General features: G+C 40.6%; 1 protein-coding gene across 1 annotated transcript; it reads left to right on the top strand.

Annotated features, from left to right (window-relative positions):
- Positions 1-706: 706 nt before the first annotated feature.
- DAPL1 (death associated protein like 1) lies at positions 707-21159 on the top strand. Its single transcript, XM_029225547.1, has 4 exons — positions 707-813; positions 8719-8806; positions 13167-13227; positions 20877-21159. The coding sequence occupies exons 1-4, from the start codon at positions 756-758 to the stop codon at positions 20991-20993; spliced, it is 324 nt and encodes a 107-aa protein (XP_029081380.1). The 5' UTR covers positions 707-755; the 3' UTR covers positions 20994-21159.
- Positions 21160-22825: the final 1666 nt, after the last annotated feature.

Genomic DNA, 22825 nt, shown 5'->3' with positions numbered 1-22825 from the left:
TCTTTAACAAAGCAGGCATCTCTTGGTTTATAGCCTGCTTTTTCACTGTCTCATCATGAATATTTTTCACAACATTAAATATTATTCAAAAACACAATTTGTAATGAGTACATAGTACTCTCATGGCTATATCTTAATTTATTTAACTATCCCTCTCTATTTGGGGGTGTTCATGTGGATTCCAATCAATACTAAAAAGAAAATAAAAGAGAGAGAGAAATACATGATTACCATCCCTTGCAGAAATCTCTGTGCACATCCCCAATTTTACTTTCTTAGTATAGATGCTTAAAATTGCAAAGACTGAGACAAAGTCATCACACTTTGTTTTATAATTGCCTCCTCAGAAAAACAACTGATGTCTTGAAGCAAAGATCTTGTCTTGCCCTCCTTGTCACGCGAGTATATGACAAAACCTGTCACATTGTAGATGCACCATACAAACTCGATGGATAAATAGTTAGAAGAAGAATTCCACTGAGCTTGATCCTTTCCCCTTCCTCCTGTGAAGGAAAGAGTCCCCTTAGCTGTCTACCTTGACTTCTCAGATGAAGGGAATAATAAGAAAGTTTCCTTCTAAGAGAAAACTTGCCCCCAAAATGTAGGTTCCCAGAAAAGCTAGATGACAAGCCCTGTTGCTGCTCAGCAAAGCCCTTAAGGGACCCCGCCCCCAGCCCATATAAAGCCAGGGTGCAGTGGGGCAGCCGCACTCAGCCTCCAGAGCGCCGGCACTGACCCTGGCCCTGGCACGCGCTATGGCAAGTGAAGTGCAAGTCCAGCTCTCCGCATTGAAAGGGGGGCATCCTCCTGCAGGTAGGCTGCCCACCTGCCCTCTGTCCTGCAGACAGCAAGACCCCTCAGCTGCTGCTGCCCCTCCTTCCACGCTGCGCCTTCCACAGAGGTGCCCCAACAGAGCAGAGGCTCTCAACCTCCCCTTGTTCCTTTAACTTCCCCCAAACTGAGTTCCTCCTGTCTTTGATCCTTTTAGGCTTCTGTGTAAAAATCACCTGGGGATTTGTCAGGCCCGGTTGAATGAAAACCTAATTCTATGTGGGAGTACAAGGGATTGGGCGCTGGTGGAAAGGAGCAGGTGGTGAGCTTGGACCTTCCCTCCCTGGCTGCAGGTTAGCAGCGACCCATTCACACCTGGAAGGTAATTTACTGCCATGGAAACATTCCTCCCTAGAGGTCCCAGCTTTCGGACTCAGTCTCCCGAAGATGCCTGTACGTCATCCGACTTCATACCCAGCCAATCCAGCTTCCACACTGAAGAGAGCAACCCAATTTTTCTCTCCCTTCTCAGGCTCTGGGGTCGGGCAGTGTGATCAGTAATGTCTTTTGTCTGTCACCAAGCTGAGGAGCACTTTTTAATAAGGACACTAGTGTGGGAGGGGTTGACTGGAAAAGGTAGCTATCAAGGCACTTTGCAAAACATCCACAGTTCCTTTCTTTTTGTAAAAAAGGTATGCTATTTATATCCGCTCCCTGGAATATGGAAATTAGTTTTATTGTACTTAACCATATGTTCATATAGATTGGCTGAGGCATGCAGGCCTATTTTTAGCTGATTTGATGCTCTTTTAACTGCCTTTCTTCTTTTTTCCTTAAGAAATATCTCAACAACTTGACCTCTTTGTTCTTGCCTTTCTCCATTAACAAAATTTATGTACTGGTATCATTCTTTGGCTCCTCTAAGCCAAGATGATTTCAGTCATCTTTGCTGCAGAGGGTGATGGCAGGTATAAACTTCACAAAGCATCAAAAACTGACACAAGGTTCAGTGGCTTTCTGGTGAGCAGCCCAGCCAAAGTCAGAATTGTTACTACTAATTCTGAGTTTCCACTTCTCAGCACCCTGTCCTGGTCTCCTGTGGCAGACTCCTGACTTTTTATGTTTGTCATTGGATTTAGGAATATTTAACATTATCTCTATTTAAAATTAATGATGCAAAATAATGATCAAGAACTATCGATGCAAATTATTAGAAGTTTCTACACAAGGACAAGAGAAAACGCCATTCTCTTCCCGCCACTTCCACCCCAATCCTTCGTAAAACAGTTCAGCTAACACTTGATTTGCTAAATGACGTTTATACACAAAGATCACAGGGATAAACTTAACCAAGTGAAAGTTTGAATGAAACCACCAGGAACTTTCTGTCTCCGCCACTAATGATTGCTAATTACTCTGTGTACATAGCCCACAATGACGCCATCAAGCATGTCACAATGCCTCTGGTATGACAATTAATTATTATGAACTGTGACACTACAGATAAGCGGTTGGGGATAATTAGAATGGAGATGAAGGAAGACTTTTGCCTCCCCACTGAGAACAAGGGAGCAAAGAAGCCTCATCCTTCAGCTTGTCTCGCTATATATTTTAAGTCTGAACCAGATAGCTACTGTACAAAATTGTATTTATAGAACAAAAATAATTCATTGCCAGAATTCCATTAAATTTCACCTGATTTTTATAGGCAATGGACAGGTCCACGAAAGTAGGACACAGACATGATGAAAGGTCTGTGAAAGGTCTGACATGGCCTTTGGAATCAGACAGTCCTGGATTTAAACCCCGCTTCCCTTCCACTTCTCTGAGCCTCAGTTTTCTCATCTCTAAAGCAGGCGGTAATAAATAACATTGATATTGTAAGGTTGTTATGACTATTAAAGGAGATAACCTATGTAAGGTACCCAGCACACGAATGTTAATCCCTGTAAAATGCAGGCCTAGTAAAACACATAGCCATCAAAAGAAATGATTCTCCTCAATTGCAAGACCTCCTGATGTTTGCAGGCTGCATTCGGCACTACTGCAGTCATCAGAGCAGAAGAAAATTGCAGTGGGAAAGAAACATATGCCTGCTCCATCATGGTTAAAAATGAAACCGCTCCAAAGTCAGCCAGCTGTAACTTTCCCACCTACACAGGGGGTGCTTAGTGGGTTTTCTTTTATGTATATTAATATAACATATTGTACCTCTGTGGATCCTGGCTATAAATTTATGCTGTAAAACAAGACTACATTAAACATGAGGCAGCCTGGGCTCTAGGAAGCTTAGCTTTTCTGCTAAGGATTTTCTGCTGCTTTGGTTTGCCTCGCTCTCGGTTTTTAAGAACTCCATTACCTGAACAGTCAAAAATGTGTGAGTAGAAGGTAATCCAAGGAAACCGAGTACATATGTGATGAACCAGAAAAAGCAGCAGTTCGTGAGTTTTTGTATATTCCTTGCACTTTAATTTGTTTTAAGGCAAATGAGTCAGAGCCATCAAAGGGGTCACCACTGAGAACCCCCAGAGAGAATCCATTTTCTGGCTCATTAAAGAGACGGAAGTTTGGGGAGTGTATCCCCAAGGGTGAAACTAATGCAGAAAATGGGGAGGAAACCATAGCTGCAGAAGGGTTAGTATGGTTTTTTAAAAAGCAAACACCAGAGGCTTAATTCTCTCAACTCCAGTCTGCTCATGTCAACTTCTGGGAGTTGATCTGTGAGGTTCAACAGAGAGGTTACGAGACCCACTACCCCACAGGTCACAGGGACAGGGGTTTGATGACAAGAACGGCTGCCATTCACTCAATCCTGTGTGACTGGCACTGCACAGAGCCTTCTAGACACAGCACCAGTACTGCAGACTGATGATGTACCCTCATCCTTGTTTCACAGAGGAGCAAACTGAAAGTCAGCAAGGTCGAGGGACGTGCCCAATGCCACATAGCTGGTGAGAAGGGGCAGAGACGTGACAGTAAAGTGGGCCCAGGTCAAGCCCTCTCCCTCTGAAGCCCTCTCTCCTTGCTTTTCCTGATGAGAGTCTTTTGTCTTGACTGACAGTTTAGAATATGCCAAAAAACTCAACGGTGAATGCAAAGTAAGCGTTTTGCAAACATCTAACCTTTTAATTAAAATCTTCAAATGAACGTTCTAAGTCACAAGGCAGAGTTTGCCCAAACCTCTGTGGTGGTCAGCTTTTTCACACACATTCTCCACTGATTAATGAAGGAAAGAAGCTCTTGCACAGTGTTTGGTAGAGGGTAGTCAAGATAAAGAAAGATAAGCCTGCAAGAAAAATTGTGCAATATAGCATTCTAAACTCAGGGGTCAACTTTCGAAAAGTTATAAACTACAAAAGCAGCCACAAAATTATACCTCTTACTCAGAGATAGGAAAGCAAAGTTTCATTTTCTCCACATCAATGTAGATTTCCTAATGAAACTATCCAAAACATCTCTCTCTTACATTTTAAAATCTCTAGTTCATTTTGCATATTGAAAGGACCTAAACATGGAATTATGTGATTACAGATTTTTTAAAATAAATTTATTTATTTATTTTTGGCTGCGTTGGGTCTTCGTTGCTGTACGCGGGCTTTCTCTAGTTGCGGTGAGCGGGAGCTACTCTCCTTTGTGGTATGTGGGCTTCTTATTGCGGTGGCTTCTCGTTGCAGAGCATGGGCTCTAGGCACACGGGCTTCAGTAGTTGTGGCATGCGGGCTCCACAGTTGTGGCTCGCGGGCTCTAGAGTGCAGGCTCAGTAGTTGTGGTGCACGGGCTTAGTTGGTCCGAAGCATGTGGATCTTCCCGGACCAGGGCTCGAGCCCATGTCCCCTGCACTGGCAGGCAGATTCTTAACCACTGGGCCACCAGGGAAGTCTTTTACATTCTCTTTACATTTCTTTTGGGATTTGTTTCTCTGAGTACACTATATTCTTTCAAAAGGGAGGGACATGATAGATTTTCTTTTGTAGGTAGGTGGGAAGAGTTAGAATCATAATAAAGACCTTACAATAAAAATCATCTAGTTCAACTTCTACCAAATTCCCCAAAATCCTTCTAAAATATTCATGGCAGATACACTTCTTTTCTTTACTTTAACACACTAAGGGACCAGAGATATACTATTGTACTACGCAATCTTCTTCACTTTGATTAACACAGTTATATGTAGCCAGACTCTGCCTTTCTGGAACTTTCATTCTTTGCTTTCCATTCTCTCCTCTGGAAAAACATAAATATAAATAATAATAACTACTAATTATTAAGTGCCTACCATGTGCCAGCTGCTTATGTCACCTCTATTCCCTAGGACAACCTAAACAGTCAGTATTATTCCCTTTTGAAGGATGCAGAAACTGAGCCTCAGAGGAGTTTATCTTGCCCAAGGTCACAGAGCACAGGAGGGGGTAGAGCTCTCTGACCCTAGATAACATTTCCTTACCAGTAAATCATTCCTCCTCCACAAGACAGCCCCTAAACTCCTTGAAGATGGCACCATAAGCTTCCCTTGAGTCTTTGCTTCCTCAGAAGCGATCTTTCCAGTTTTCCCAGTTGCTTGTCTGACACAGCTCCTTCTCCACTCTGGTTGCTCTCATCTGGACATTCTCTAAATTGTCTGTGCTCTTTCAAATGAGTGGCACAGAGCTTAACATTTCAAAGGTCTTCTCATTTTTAACTATTGCTTATTTTAACTGTAACAAGTGTGCTTCTATAGTTGGCTATAATAACCAGTGGAAGAAAACGTGCAAAAACAAAAGCATCAGAGAAAACAAAAGGAACACTAATAGGAAAGTAATTACAGCACTCCATGTTTTAAAAGCATTTGTCACAAGGAGGATGAAAGATACTGCTGGGAGAGATACTGAAGGCTCAAGCTCTAGGTCTAGACCTATTGTGATTTGATTCCTCTTGGTAGAAGAGGCTATGAACCACACCACTCCTCATACAGTGGCACACCCTTCTCAAGCAGCCTTCCAGAAAAAGCCACCCCTTGGTTTATTTCATCTCTGTATTCCAGGGCTATTCAGAAGGTGTTTCCACATTATTTCATTTCTGTTGCTGATTATTTTGTATGCCTTTTTTTCATGTGTGTGTGTGTGTGTGTGAATTTAAAGCAGACCATGTATGAAAATAGGATTTTTTTCCTGGACTGTATCTAATATTACAGAATTCTAGTGAGACACCTTTATAATCAATAAAAAAAAAACTTGGTGATTCAAAATGACCAAGTGGAGTTTATTCCATGAACACAAGAATGGTTTGATAGTAAAATATTCATTAATATATATTTATAAAATTTTTATCTATTAATATAATTAACCTCATTAAGGTGAAAAACCATATTATATACATGATGATAAAAAGGCATTGGATAAAATTCAACATGTGTTTGTAATTTTTTAAGCCCAATGAAACAGTAATAGAAAGATATTTCCTTAATATGATGAAAGAAATATATTTGAATATACATTATATATATTGTAAATATGTGTGTGTGTATATCCAACTAAGTATATACATCATACTTAATGCGAAAACACTAAAAGCAATCCATTAAAAATTAGGATGACAAAAAAAAAAATTAGGATGACAAAGATGTCCATCATCACCACTATTTAATATTATTCTAGAGAAAGTAATATTATAATTATTTGCAGATTATATAAATTTTTTTTACCTGGGAAATCTAAGGGAGTCAACAAAAATATTATAAATAATAAGAGAATTCAATAAGATCTGGGTATAAAATCAATGATATTAATATAAGAACAACAATCTGTGAAAGCTATAATGGAAGAATAGACCCTCTCTACAACTACAACAGCAGCAACAAAGAGAAAATACTTAGGGAATAAACCTAACAATAAATGTATAAGATTTATGTGAACAAGTTACTGAGGGACCCAAAAGAAAATGTAGAAAATGGAAAAGCATACCATGTTCTTGAATAGAGAGCAACCAGGAATATAAAGATACGAATTTTCCCTTAAAAAAAAAAATCTATAAATCTAAAGCAAGACCATTAAAAAACTACCAGCAGGATTTTTTGGAGGAAATTGACAAACTGATTCAAAAGTTCATATGGAAAAATAAATAAGGATAGCTAATAAAATTCTGCAAAGGAAATGTAGCAAAGAAGGACTATCAGAATTAAAATATGTTAGGGACTTCCCTGGTGGTCCAGCGGTTAAGACTCCTCACTTCCACTGCAGGGGGCAGGGGTTCGATCCCTGGTCAGGGAACTAAGATCCCACATGATGCATGGTGCGGCCAAAAAATAATTTTTTTTTAATATGTTATAAAGCTACAATCATTAAAATAAAGTTGTAATGGCATATAAACAGAGAGATTAATGGAACAGAAGTCCAACAGGACAAATGGACCAAAAATGTGAACAGTTTATAAAAGAAAATACAACTGGCTTCTGAAACACAGAAATAAGCTCAACTTTTAATAAAATATTAGAAAGGCAAATTACCTTTCTTTTTCTTATTGGTTGATAAAGCCCAACATTTTCTAGTTCTCACTGTTGCTTGAGATATAGGGAAACAATCACTGTCATTGTGGCTGGTGAGATTGTAAACTGGTGCAACCACTGTGAAGGGTGACTTTGGCAAGATTTAGCAAAATTTCAAATGCACATACTCTTAAGAATTAACAAGATCACTTCTAGGAATTTATCCCATGGATATACTTGCATTTGTGCAAAATTATGTATATGCAAAGGATATTCATTGCAGCATCGTTTGTGATAGCAATGGATTAGAAACATCTAAAATGCTGCCATTTAAAAAAATATATAGGTATGTGTATAGAATGTCTATCGATGAATAATTAGGGACTTGTTATCGTTAGCAGTATCTAGGGAGATGAACTGGAGGCTTAAAAATAATGGTAGAAGGGAGACTGCAGACCTTTCCATGATTTTTGAATTGTGTGCCTTATGCATGTACTATTACATAACCAAAAAAATTAAATAATAATTTTAAAAGAAAAATGATGAAGTCAATTCACGAGGGCATTGAGAAATAGGTTTTCCTATTTTTCACTCTATTGGAGCCAGTTTTAGAAAATTGCCAATCTGACATTTCCATAAAAAGAATTAACAGGTTCAAACAAATCAACGTCCATTTAGCTTTTCCTCATTTGAGCTTGTCAGATTTCAGATGTGCAAATTTCCTGGGAACAGAAAAAAGTATTTGCTTTGACTTGCAATCTGAAATGGGCTGCTCCTTTTCAAAAGTTGATTTCATCTGACATTGTTAAACACTTGAATTGCTGTTAGGTCATCTGTAGCCTAATTAACACTAATTGATCTCTTGAATGGCAGGATTATTAATGCAGTTTAATTACTCATTAGAACATCTGAGCTCTTCCAACATCGGAGGTTTGGGGTCTGGGATGGAAGGTGGGCATCCGGTGGGATCAGAAGCATCTCTCTTGAATTAAATGCCTGTTACCACCACATGCCCTGACTTTTGGCTCATTCTTCAATCTAGCTTTTGAAAGCTTTGGTTGAAAAAAAATCTTGCAAGCCTTGCACTTTAATCTTGTGGGAAAACAGAAGGGTCACATTGGAATTGTCGGTTGCTGTCATGAAGAATGTAATTGGTTTGATAATAAGAAAAAACGTTTTTCAGTAAAATGCCTAAGGGAATAAATTGTTATCTCCTCTCCAAATCGAAGGTGTAAACACCTCTGCATTTTTTAGCCTCAGGTCCCCCTCTCCGAACACAGACAAGCAAAAACCTTAGCCCTTCTCTCCTTCCCACCTTGTTTGCCCAAAATATTTTTTTCTTCTGTTATGCTAGTTCAGGGTACTTTTTGATTATGTTGTTTTAGATTAAAGTTTAGCTCTTCGAAAAGTTCTGAAATTCTTCAAATCTACAATAAATTCATACCTTGAATAACAAAGCAAACTTGTTGATGCTTATTTGTTTATAGTGAAAGCTGGAGGAAAGCGAATTTCCAAAAAACAAGAAATTGGCCTCTTGGAGAGACACACCAGGAAAACGGGATTAGAGAAAACAAGGTAGGGGACTACTGAATTTCTTTTCCTTCTTCATCTTGATTTTTAAGTGACTCTACTGCCAGAAGTCAGAGGCTTCGCTGGATCTTAGGACAAACCAAGGCTCCCTAGGCACTTACTAACCAGAGTTAGAGGCAGCTGGCATGGTGGGGTGGGGTAGGGGTGGGGGTCAGCATGGGAGAGGGGGTTAGCTACCCTCTGAAGGACTCTCTCTGCCCATCCTCCTCTTCCCTGCAGCCAGCGCAACTGCCTCCTGCTTAAAAAGCAAGGTCCTGAATGCATCCAAACAGGACTCACATCCCTGTATCTTATTTTCACCTTAGCCTTTAAAGTACTGTCCCTAAGCTGGCCTTGTGTTTGTAATATGCTTTCTGCTGAAGCAAATCTGAATTAAAAATAAATGTGCTTTTATTTTAAATTCCTCACTCAATTATTTAGAAAATAATGGCCACTGTATTTGGCACATCTGGAAGGAATTTGGATATGGAGGTTGTTTTCTCCCTGCTCCTTCCGCAGTAACCTTGACACACTGCACCTTTCTCAGAGCTAAGCAGAGAGCCGTGGGCTGGATCTCATGTACAAATGGCCCAGCCCCTCTATGCCTTGGGTAAGAAAAATAGTGCCTTCAAAAAGAAGTGAACATGAGAAACTAGCTCCTCCAAGTAGAGGCGCTTCAGAGCCTATTTCAGGATGGTTTCCATAGGTGAGCTCATGAGTGGCTCAAAAGGAGTGAAATAAAGGATGCTCAGATACATCCTTAAGAGTTAAAATGGTAACAGTCTCAGAAAGAAAGTGTGGAGGGAAATAGGCTATGGAATTTCTCGGGGCTTTTTCTTTCTGTATAAAATTACTTTTTAGATCACTTTAAAAGTTTTCTTCTCAATTTCTGGGAAGGAAATTTTTTGAGGATTTTTCTACTTTAAAATGAAATACTCTGGGCTTCCCTGGTGGCACAGTGGTTAAGAATCCTCCTGCCAATGCAGGGGACATGAGTTCGAGCCCTTGTCCGGGAAGATCCCACATGCCATGGAGCAACTAAGCCCGTGCGCCACAACTACTGAGCCTGCACTCTACAGCCCCCGAGCCACAACTACTGAAGCCCGCGTGCCTAGAACCCACAAGCCACAACTACTGAAGCCCGTGCACCACAATTACTGAAGCCCACGTGCCTAGAGCCCGTGCTCCGCAACAAGAGAAGCCACCGCAATGAGAAGCCTGTGCACCGCAATGAAGAGTAGCCCCCGCTCACCACAACTAGAGAAAAGCCCATGCACAGCAACAAAGACCCAACGAAGACCCAACGCAGCCAAAAATAAAATAAGTAATAATAATAAAATATAATAAAATTAAAATATAAGAATTAAATTTTAAAAAAATGAAATACTCTATCCAAAATATATAAAGAACTCATACAACTCAGTAGCAGGAAAGCAAACAAGCCAGTTTAAAACTGTGCAGAAGATTTAAATAGACATTTTTCCAAAGAAGATATACAGATAGCCAACAGGTACATGAAAATGTGCTCAACATTATTAATCATCAGGGAAATGCAAATCAAAACTACAATGAAATATCACCTTACATCTGTCAGAATGGCTATTAACAAAAAGTCAAGAAATACCAAGCTGTGTCAAGGACTTGGGGAAAAAGGGAACCTCTGTGCACTGATAGCTTGTAATACACATTGGTACAGCCACTGTGGAAAGCAGTATGGAGTGTCCTCAAAACATTACAACTACAACTACCATGTGATCCAGCAATTCCAATTCTGAGTATTTGTCTGAAGAAAATGAAACCCTAACTTGAAAAGATACATGCACCTCCACATTTATTGCAGCATTATTACAGTAGCCAAGACATGGAAGCAACCCAGGTGTCCATCAACAGATGAATGGATAAAAAAAATGTGATACACACACACACACACACACACACACACACACACACACACATACACACAGAGGAATACTGTTCAGCCATAAAAAAGAAGGAAATCCTGCCACTTGTAACAACGTGGATGGACACTGAGGGCATTATATTAAGTGAAATAAGTCAGAGAAAGACAGTGCCATATGATCTCTCTTGTATATGGAATCTAAGAAGAAAAATAAACAGGACAACAACAGCAAAAACTCGAGCTCATAGGTGCAGAGAGCAGATTAGTGGTTGCCAAAGCTCGGGGGAGAGGGGATTGGTGTCTGGGGTAGAAAATGGGTGAAAGAGATCAAGAGGCACAAACTTAGAGTTATAAAATAATTAAGCCCTGGGGATGAAATTATAGCATGATGACTATAGTTAATTATACCATATTGTATATCTGTAAGTTACTAAGAGAGTACAGCTTAGAACTTCTCATTACAAGAAAAAACATTTAACTATGTATGGTGAGGGATGGTAACTAGACTTATTGTGGTGCTCATTTTGCAGTATATACAAATATCAAATCATTGTGTTGTACACCTGAAACTAATGTAATATTATATGTCAGCTATACCTCAATTTTTTTTTTTTTTTTTTTTTTGCGGTACACGGGCCTCTCACTGTTGTGGCCTCTCCCGTTGCGGAGCACAGGCTCTGGACGCGCAGGCTCAGTGGCCATGGCTCACGGGCCCAGCCGCTCCGCGGCACGTGGGATCTTCCCGGACCGGGGCACGAACCCGTGTCCCCTGCATCGGCAGGCGGACTCTCAACCACTGCGCCACCAGGGAAGCCCTATAGCTCAATTTTTTAAAATTTGCCCCTTTGGCATTAAGCTTTTGTTTCTTCTGAATCAGAAAATAACTATCGCATAATTAAAGCAAAGCTATAAGTCCTCAAGGGTGGGAGTCACATATTATTTATCTCCTGACCCAGCATCTAGGACAGTTCCTAGAACAGAGAAAGCACTCTGTAAATGACGTCACACTGTCGTTGAATTGCCAGCTGGTTAACTTCAGAAACCTATCCTGCTGCTAAAACCTGACTCAAGTGTAAGCCCTGTTTAGTGTGACACCGCTAAACACGCCTGGGCCAGGGGCTCAGGAGCTAGAGTCATAGCTTGGAAATGACCTTCTAGTTGGCAGCCATGGACAAGTCATCCGTTTCTTTGCACCTCAGCAAAAGGGACTTACTGTTAATTCTAACATCAGGTGAACACTGCAGGAAGAGGAGCTGCCTAGAGAGTCATAAAGTGCTGATTGGAGCCCTCTTAAAAAAAATTCAGGGCTTCCTTGGTGGCGCAGTGGTTGAGAGTCCACCTGCCGATGCAGGGGACACGGGTTCGTGCCCCTGTCCGGGAGGATCTCACGTGCCGCGGAGCGACTGGGCCCGTGAGCCATGGCCGCTGAGCCTGCGCGTCCGGAGCCTGTGCTCCGCAACGGGAGAGGCCACAACAGTGAGAGGGCCGCGTACCACAAAAAAAAAAAAAAAAATCGTTTTCTAATAGTCATTAAAAGATGGGAATTGGACCACTACAGAACTTAAAACAGCAGAAAAATACTCTTTTGTCCTGTTTACCAGGGATAGATATAGGTATGTGGAAGCTGAATCTTACAGAATTGGAGGACCATGTTAAGGAAAAATAATACAAAATTACAAATATGAAATGGCTAGGGCCCCTCCCAGGGCCTTGAAAGGAGACTGTGCAGTGAGAGGCCCTGAAGCTTCCCTAGCTCCCCCATGAGTCACCTCTGCTCTTTATATCTGCTTTGTGAGTGTTTGCATGGATAGGATTTCCTCCTTTTTGTGGACAAACACCTCCTTGTATCTTCTAGGAGAATAGCTTTTGAAAAATATAGCGTAGAAAATAATCTACGCTATGTCCATACCCCAATAACTTCTACTAACCAACACAAACCATCCAGAAAAAAGTATGCCAAGCGCAGAGTTCCCTTCAAGAAATTGCACTGTAAACTCAGCCCTGATTGAAACTGTCCTAGCAAATGACTTGGCCCGAGAAAGAAGCCAGACACAAAAGAGTACCTGCCGTATGGTACATTTTATGATATACAAATAAAGTCAAAACTAATATATGGGGCTGTAAGTCAGGATAGTGATTATTCTTAGGGGCAACTGGTTTGACTACTGTTACAAGTTTGTGAATGTTCACCAGCCTGTACGTTGATAACATGTGCACCTTTCTGCATGTATGCTGTACTTTGATGAAAAGTTTAAAAATATTAATTATAATAAGTTGGCCTGCAAAGCTTGTTGTAGTACATGGGCATACAGAGTAGGACTTTTTTTTTTTTTTTTTTTGTCTTCCAGAAGTAGCCAAGCAGAATGAAAGCTTAAAGGCCAAGTAGAAAACCCTCTGTAAAAATGGCTTAGCCTCTTTAGTGGGAAAGTTTCCATTTCTATGTGAAGTTTCTTTTCATCTTCACAGTGCCATTGCAAATGCTGCCAAAATACAGACGACGGATGCCCTGAACGATACGCTGGAGAAGGTGAGCTGTGGGTGAGGTACATCACGTGACGCTCCCAGCCAGTATTCACCCAGCCAATCGGGCTGCATGGGTGAATGAGCTGATGACCACTGGGGTGTTTTCCAACTCAGAGGTTTGATGTCCTTGTGAAAGAATCTGCTCTCAGTTCAAGGAACACGAAGTGGTTTTGATGAGAAAAGCTGATGCTCCCAAATTCCTAGTGTCTAGTAAATCATTTCAAAAATAAGATAGTAAATTAAGCAAGAATCATGATGCCAAACTGGCAGAACTTGACGTTGCCATCCCAAATATTTATTGGAAACGCTGGCCTGTTGTTATAAAAAAAAGGCAGCCTGTGTATTGGGAATTCAGCCCTTTTTGAACTTCCTCCCCACCACTGCACTCCCAACAGGAAATGTTTGATTTGAGGCCAGGGTGTGTGGTGGAGGGTTGCCCATTTGGGGGCTGGAGGAAGCCTGGGCACTGGCTGACTTTATCTAGTAAAGTCTATTTATGAAGGTGGTTGACCATTGCTATTTTTATTTCCGTATCTTGAATTCTTTCTAAGTAACTCAGGAAACTCAGAAAATTCTTCCCACGTAGACAGTGGTTTAGTTTTGGATTCAATCTTTTGTTTTTAAATGTTGTAAGTGAGGGTCCTTATTCTACTTCTAGGGGGCGGGTGCATTGAATTCAGGCATTGAAGGACCACTCTTTCTGCTGCCCCCATATATATTGAAGAGACAGGACTGGGGGGGTGTCCTTTGCAGAAGGAAGACTTGCTGTTATTACCAAAATCAGGGGTCTGAAAAAGATTAGAGTAGAAACTGTGCAGCTAGACTTCTGAGACCCCTGTTTAGCACTGGCTTCTCCACTTGCTACCTCTAAGGTCTAGAGCAAGTTACTGATCCCATGCCTCTGATTCGTCATTTGTAAAATGAAGATAAGGAAGAGGATATATATACTTCAGATGGCTGTTGAGTGGAATCAATGAGGTTCACACACAGGAAGTTCTTAGAACAGTGCCCGACACAGAGCAACCTGCCTGCAGTCTCTGCTCTAATTAGTAACATCTGTTTCATGGCAATGAAAAGAAAAGGTGTGTCTGAAGCCCATGAGGCAAGTAGTATCAGGCAAGATCTTAATGAAAGACGAAAGCTACAGAGCCTTCTCATGTAGGGGGGCTTGGTTCTCCCATCAGATAGATCGGAAGGGGTGCGATCATAAGTGACTCTTTGCCTTCCTGACTTTAGAAGAAGGGCAGGGATGGATGATGACCTGCCACGCACATTCTTCGACCCCTGCCCACTAAACGCTTCTTCCTCAGGGGCAATAGAATGTCCACAGTAAGTACAGCTAAGTGGAATAGATATATTCCTCTAGAATATATGTTAACCCAAAATAAAATGTTTACAGAGAGTGGTCAGTAAAGGTTGATGATGTTGTACTTTAGGTATGATGCCAGAGCCTTTATTGTTTTTTATAGACACATGTGCATATGTCTATGACATAAAGGTCCTTTCCCTTTCATATTGTTCTTTCATATCACTTCTGAATCTCAAAGATAAACAGAAGAATCAAATAACAACAATAAGTTGTATTTAGAAATCATAAGAAAATATTGAGTTGGTGTGCTGTTACAAATATTTTTAACAGCAATTGTATCTTTTTTTTTTTTTTAAAGCCGCTTTAACACTTAGCTCCATGTCTACTGGCGTAGGTCCATGGCTAAGACTGCATAGATTACTGGTTAGAACAGGTTCTGGCATTCTGGCGTCAGATATCAGGTGCCTGGGTCCTATGCTGACTCCGTCACTTGCTAGCTGTGTGTCTTTGGGCAGGTTTCTTCATTTCTCTGTGCTTCTGTTTCCTCATATGTAAATGAGAATGTGGTTTATAGTATCCACTTCACGAAGATGTTGTGAGAATAAAATGAAGGTATAGAACATGTGCAAAGGACTCAGCACAGAGCCAGACACAGTTAGCCTGCAGTAAGCGTTAGCTTCTATTCCCAAGGAGATATCCTACAGGGCATCACTTGGAATCCAGGCAAAGGATAAGAGACCAGCAATAAAATCAAGTCCCAAGATTACCATAAGTCACTGCCTTGAATATGGAAGTTGGTGGTATCCACATGGTCCCTTACAGCTAAGAAAAATCTTCCCTGAATCCATAATTCAACCTGAAGCATAATAGGATTTCATAATAAAAAAGGTCAACCTGGGGTGGAAAGACCAACGCCTTTTAAGAAATAGATCTGCTGAGATCAGTGGTTGCCAGAGAGTGGGAGGAGGGTTTGACCACAAAGTGACAGGAGGGTATTTTGGGGGGTGAAGGAACGGTTCTATATCTTGACTGAGGTGGTGGTCACAGATGGTATGCACTTGTGAAAACCCATAGAACTAAACACTAAAGGGGGTATCTATTTTACTGTACATAAATTATACCTTAATTTTTTAATGAAAAGAAATGCATAACTAGCAGCAATGAAGACCCAACGCAGCCAAAAATAAATAAATAAATAAATTTAATTTAAAAAAAGGAAATGCATAACTATACAGCCTAACATAAAAAAATAAGACATATAAAATATAGAGATTTAGGGTTTCCCTGGTGGCGCAGTGGTTAAGAATCCACCTGCCAATGCAGGGGACACGGGTTCGAGCCCTGGCCCGGGAAGATCCCACGTGCCACGGAGCAACTAAGCCCATACGCCACAGCTACTGAGCCTGTGCTCTGGAGCACACTAGCCACAACTACTGAGCCCGCGTGCCACAGCTACTGAAGCCTGTGCGCTCTACAGCCCGTGCTCCACAATGGGAAGCCGCCACAATGAGAAGCCACCGCAATGAGAAGCCCACGCACGACAAGGAAGAGTAGCGCCTGCTCTCCACAACTAGAGAAAGCCCGTGCTCAGCAACGAAGACCCAGCACAGCCAAAAATAAATAAAATAAATTTATTAAAAATATTTATATATAGAGAGATATAGATATCTGATGATAAATTTTCATCTGCATTACAATGATTTTCCCAACAATATATATTGTCATGAAGATCTAACAATATACAACTGGCCAGAAGAAATATAGTAGCAGAAATGAGGGTCATAGCCTCTGCATTTATTAACATTCCTTCATGCCCTCAGCTAGAATTATGTCTAGTTCCTAGAACCCATGTTAATTCCCATACCAGTTTAAGAACTTAGAGTCCAAAACAGTGAGAGTTATAGCCCTATTCATAGGAGCTCAGCAACCATTCAATCATGGCAGGAAATTTCTATCCATATGCCAATCATGTCTGGATACCCTACTTTAAAGCCAACCAAGGGTTTAAGATTTGGGAGATGGGAAAACAATTCCCAAGAGGTTGGAATTGTACAAATCTAAGTGGGAAGCAACCTAAAATTTTCCCTCCCACTCTTTCCCCCACTCATCTCCACACAGACTTCACTCCCCACTACCTTTCAAGGTAGGTAGGACCCTCCCTTCTTCTCTAGTCAGTCTTTCTCACCTCTTCCAGCCCTAAATACTGAGAGAATTCATGTTGCCCACTGACAGGCCACATCATGTGTTTATTCCTGTAGAAAAAGGGTTGTATAACCCCAAAGCTCTCTAAGATAAAAATCTAGGAGACCTGGTCTTAGACCAAGTTCCATCTACCCCTCAGAGTCACGTAGCTCCCCTGAGATCTACGATTGCTCGTTTACTGAATTATTTTAAGGCAAGGAATGAGAGAGAATGATACTGCCAAATATATTCATTCTCTCGATAGTTACAGAAGTTAAGTTTGGCAATAGTTGTGAAGCTTCTCCCAACATAAAAGTATCCAGTTAAACCATTAGTAACAGGGCTGGGTTATAGTGCAGACGGGGGTGGAATGTTGAAGCCTAGTTAAATTGGGGCCACTTTTCAAGCTGCCAGCTATGTCACCAGGGCCAAAGTTAGTGAGGTGTATGTGAAATGGGATCCTGGGGGAAGGGAAACTATCAAAGGCATCTGCAAATCTAAAAAGGTTTCTTTTGTTCTGTGTAGGATGATCCTTGAATTTCATTGACTCAAGCTGAATGTTTTGTTTTAAGCACTTTGCTTAACGGGGTGTGGAAATCTAAGTGCCAACATTCAAGTTGGAAGTTAACACCCTTCAAAGATGAATGGAAGAGCTGCCAGTCTTCTAATACCACCTGACTTCAGGCTCTAAAACAAAACCTGCCACTGACTTTTTAATTTCTAGAATTTCTTTCATAGCTCTAATCATAAAGACTTTTACCATACTTCTTTGACTTTTTCTCTGAAACGAAAAATGTAGGCTCTGGGGTCACGACTACCCAAAATGAAGGTAAATTCTCAATGTGGAAGTTTCTATTGATCTGCTTTTCAAGTTCAATATTTTGCCCCTTATGGGATGGAGCCACAGCCAGGAAGAATCCTTACACATATCCTTCTTTCTCTTGTGGGGTTAACCTAGATTCTTTTACCCTAATGAGTCAGACAAACACCTTTCATTCTACAAACCCTATCATTTTACAAAGATTAACGATGAAAAATCCAAAGTGTCCCCAAAGTTAAGATGTCAGACTAAAGCAAAGGTTGTAGGTTAGAAACCTATTCCTACTTATTTCTGGTCTGGACTTGAATATAAAATGTTCCTATCTCCATTGGTTTAAAATCTACAGAAAAGAATCGGGGCATTTAATGATTGACTATTATTTACAGTTCCATCATCTGAAGGTAGACCCTTTGTAGACTCTCCACCCACAACCCCCAAGTCTTTCTATATTAGGATGCTCCTGATTGAGGGGGTGGGGTATTTGAGAAAGAGAACTTGACTCTCTGGTTGTATTTTCACCTGTCCCTATAAAGCCCTTACCCTCTGCAACTTGTACATTTTTAATTTAATAATTATGGGCAGTTTATCTAAGGCTGTTATCCTTGCCGGAATTGTTTCCACTATTTTCTCAATCCTGTTGATTTTTTTCCCCCTAAATTTTGCCAGACCAGTTCACAGATGGCCAACAGCCCCCAGGGGCAGTCTCCCATTCATTCTGATCTGTGGCATTCCTCTTTTGAGACGCAGTTGAGCAGAGCTTTTACAACCTCAGTTAAATGCCTTAGTTGAAAGGTAGCCCCTAACCCTTGTGCATTCCTGGTGAGAATGTAAAATGGTGTAGCCACTATAGAAAACAATATGGCAGTTCCTCAAAAAATTAAATATTGAATTACTGTATGATCTAATAATTTTACTTCTGAATATATAACCAAAAGAATTAAAAGCAGAAATTTGAAGAGATATTTGTGCAACAGTATTCATAGCAACATTATTCACAATAGTTAAAAGATGGAAGCCACCCAAGTGTCCATCAGCATATGAATGGATAAACAAAATGTGGTCTATATACATGCAATGGAATAGTATTCAACCTTAAAAAGGAAGGAAATTCTGACACATACTACAACATGGATAAATCTTGAAGACATTATGTTAAATGAAATCAGCCAGACACAAAAGGACAAGTATTACATGCTTTCACATTTATGAGATACATGAAGTAGTCAAATTCATGGAGAGAGAAGGTAGGATGGTGGTTACCAAAGGCTGGCAGAGGAGGTAATGAGGAATTATTCTTTAATGGGTACAGAGTTTCAGTTTGGTATGATGAAAAAGTTCTGGAGATGGATGGTAGTGATGGCTATACAACAATGTAAGTGTATGTATTGCTGCTAACCTGTGTATTTAAAAATTGTTGAAATGGTAAATTTTATGTTTTATCGCAATTTTTTAAATGATCAAAACATGTAGCCCCTGAATTGCGGAGATAACCCTGGAAATGATCACCTTTCCCACCTCCACCCACCATCACTCTGACACCTTAAGAGCAACAATCAACATTGTGGTTTTCTCTCTTCTTTCTCACCTTGTCATCTTGCCCCATCCATCTCACCTTGGCTAATTGTCCAGATTTCTGTTATATCAGAATTATTTGTTCATTTCCTTTCTCACCCTCCTTTACCTTACATTTGACTTTAAGTAACTTGCCAAGTAGGTCTTCCTACCTGTAATCTCTTGAATGTGATTTAGAGCTAACCTGAAATAATCCATCTGTTTTAGTTGACACTAAAGACACCTAGTCTGGAAGAAAACTACTGAAGTCAATGACCTCTTAAGTTTCCTTCTGGTTCTAACGTTAAAAGAAAAATGAAACAAAACACTCTGCCCTTACCACACTATAAAATGTATGTCATGTGGCCCAATGATATCTGATCTGACAAAAAAATAAATCAGCAGCTCTTTTGTTAGATTGTAAAGTAATACTTATAACCAATACCTCAATTATGTTTCTTCCTTTCTGCTAGAATGCCAGCATAGACCGTCCTTGGGTTTAATTATTACATAACTTTTACCTTCTCATTGTAAAAGAAAACTTTTAGAGAAACAAAGGCAAAGTAAAGAAAAAGACTAGGAATTGCCCATAATTCTACCCCTCAGAGATAATCATTGTTAACACTTCAGTGTATATTCTTCCAGTATGTTTAATTTTTTTAAGACCAAGAAGAAAGAACTTTCTGGAGCCAAGTTTCACATGAAAGGGAATGTTGTGTGCTCAGAGCTCAGGGACATTTGAGAAGTGATGTAAGGCACATATGTTTTCCCTGGCTTAGAAGAGCCCAAACAAACCATAAACAGTGATGTTTGGGGTCATGAACAGTTTATCTCCCCTTTTATTTGAGTGTCAAGGCAAGGGCATCTAAGTTCAATAGTGATAAATTAAATTCCTGGTGAGCTGAGGCATCCCTTCCGTGCTGGCTAGGGAAGGTGTTCTTAGGTACCTTTATACTGAATCAGTGGGCTTGAAAACCAAGAACTGGAATGGAACCGAAAGGCCTCTGGGTCCAAATTCTCCTCCTAGGAAAACTATGCCTGAAAGACTTGCAACATTGGGCATCCTTTCCATCTTAAGCTGTCCTTAATGTAAATTCCATAAGGTCTCTTGGTTCCATATGAAATTCCTCTTATTGTCAAAGTCTCAGTCTGTGTTAATTTAAATCTATTTAAGCTCATTTCCTCATACATGTCTTCTGCAGAGATGACTAGTGAGAACTTTTGTTACCTGAAGCTAATAAGTCATTCCTCAGCCTTCTCTTTACCAGACTGTTTATTTGAACCTTATAAAATGGCCAGTTTCACATACTTCAACCTAAAAATCCCCTAACTTCTTTCAGAGGTTCTTTATTTCTGATCTTCTGACATCCGAGGCATTCTTCCTCCCCACCCCAGGACCTTCTTCAGTGTCCCCATACCCTTCTTAGCATATAGTGTTCTGTATATGCATAGTATATATGCCAGAATAAATTCTAATATTGGAGGACTGATGAAGATATTTCTAGCTTTAAAAATGTCACTTCAAAACATATATATATATCATTTATATAATTACCTTATATATATTTTATAATTTTAAAAAATTAGAAACACACTAATGAGGGAAAACCCAGGTTAACAAGTATATCCATGGATACAGAGCTAGAGGTGGTATGGAAAAAAGAGATACTATCAAAGAAGTAAACAAAACTGTGAAATTCCTCTGACCAGCTGTTTTGTTTTCTACTACTTTAATACTTTATGACCCAAAAGATCCAATATGCTCATTTTTTTCTTTCCTCCTCACCTTTAGCTCAGCCATAAATTTCCAGCAATAATGCACATGACACATCAAAAACCCAGACCTGCTCTGGAGAAGGTCACGCCCCTGAAAAGGATCTACATTATTCAGCAGCCTCGAAAATGTTAATCTGGGATGTAAAACACAGCCGTCTAGCCGACTGCCTCTAGTATCTGAGAGCTTAGCAAAAAGGACTGACTTTCCACAGGCCTAGTGCACTTTCTTGGTAAATAAAACAGCTTTTATGTCTTCTCTTCTGACTTTAGGTAATAAAGCATCCGAAATTGCAAATCCAGTTCATTCCTGGGCCTCATTTTGGTCCTAGTCAGGATCCCATTGATGTTTACGTGTGTAATTTTGTTGAATAAGTGGAGAATCTAGAATACTGGACTACCCACTCCACCTCCCTGGATAAACTCTTTTCTCCTTGATGCGGACCGAGTGGTTTCACCCACAGTGAGTTCTCCCTGAAGGCAAAGGTTAGAAAGTGGTACACTGAGCCTTGCAAAGGCCAACATTCTATGCAAACGTAAGGAGTGATTCTTTTCAGTGTGTTTGTATAACATGCTCAAGTTTTCACTTGAGGTGAAATGTCTTTTCCAGGTTCCCACATAAATACATAGTTTGTTTTGAAGGTTTGGTGAGGGAAAATGAAAGTATTAGATTTATTACAGACATATTCTCTTCTGCAAAGCAATCAAGGTCGGAAAGTAGAATTCTAGTTTCAAGGGGAGATTTACTCAGGGCCTCCCACAAAGTTGATGCTCTAGAACTGAGGGCCCCTGATGCTACAGGACATTGTGGTTGGGGTATAGAAGTTGGTGTTAACTGGAGGTGGAGGTGAGAGGGAAACCTGCTGTAGCTCTTCTACCCTCCAACACACACACACACACTTCATATGCTCACAGGTGAATAGCCAAGAGCATCCTCAGGTGACAGTAGGGGACAAACACATTTTTTTCCCACAGAAGTTAGCTGCCACTCATAGTTCCACCATTCTGCACCTCTAACTAATAATGCTATCCAACAGTCAGCATTTCTCTCTACCCAAGGAAGGGGTCAGCACTCCAGCCCATCATTTTACAGGTTGACAGCCCTTGGAGTATGACCTGATGCCAAGACTGTCTCTGATTCCTGGAAATCCAAAGGCACCTGGCGAAGGCCCAGTGGTCATGACGTTGCACCCCACCCCCTCTCCTGAATTGTTTGACTCTTTTCAGGATTAAGAGAACTGTTTGAGACAATATCCAGCTTCAGTCAGCGCCAGCATGAATCAATAAGACAGTTAGTCCTGACCACCCCACGCTGGCTTAGCTCAGTTCCCAGTCCTCTGGGACTATTGTCAGAAATATTCCAAAAAGGTAAATGTTGCAAGGCAAATAAATGCACAGAAGTTCAAGGTCAGCCATCACTTCCCAGGGGACAGTAGCAAAGTATAAGCCAGATGGTGGGTACTAGGTATAACATTGGACTGTGATAAGGAAGCTGGGGTTCTACTTCTGACACTTACTAGGTCATAAACCTCAAGCAAGCCACTCAACCTTTCTGATCCTTGTCATACAAGCATAAGAACATCTGACCCCTCAGTTGAACCCTCGGAGTAGCATAATGGGAAGAAGACAAAATGGACACAGGGATTTGTAATAAGCCATTTAAAGGGTATTGAGAGCAAGGTGATACCAGGATGATTGTCCTAGAAGCCACCAGAACTGTAGTAGTTGCAGAGAACTATGAGAGATGACATAAGCTGAACCTAGAATAGGAAAGCTGAAGATTTGGGCTAGATGACAGCAGGGAGGAAACTGGGGAGGACGATAAGACACATGGGAAGCAAAGATGGCAGCACTGCTACATTTGCCTTTCCAGAGGGTGATATGAGGACCAACCACCCCAAGGAAATGCAAAGAGAAAAGGATGACATTCTGTGTGTCCTGAGACAGAAGGTGAATTGCAGGGGAAGA

Source organism: Monodon monoceros, unplaced genomic scaffold (genome assembly GCF_005190385.1).
Source record: "Monodon monoceros isolate NGI ecotype Baffin Bay Population unplaced genomic scaffold, NGI_Narwhal_1 Super_Scaffold_16, whole genome shotgun sequence".
Classification (NCBI taxonomy): Eukaryota; Metazoa; Chordata; class Mammalia; order Artiodactyla; family Monodontidae; genus Monodon; species Monodon monoceros.
The sequence above is the reverse complement of the archived record's forward strand: the minus strand, read 5'-3'. Positions and strand labels throughout refer to the sequence as shown.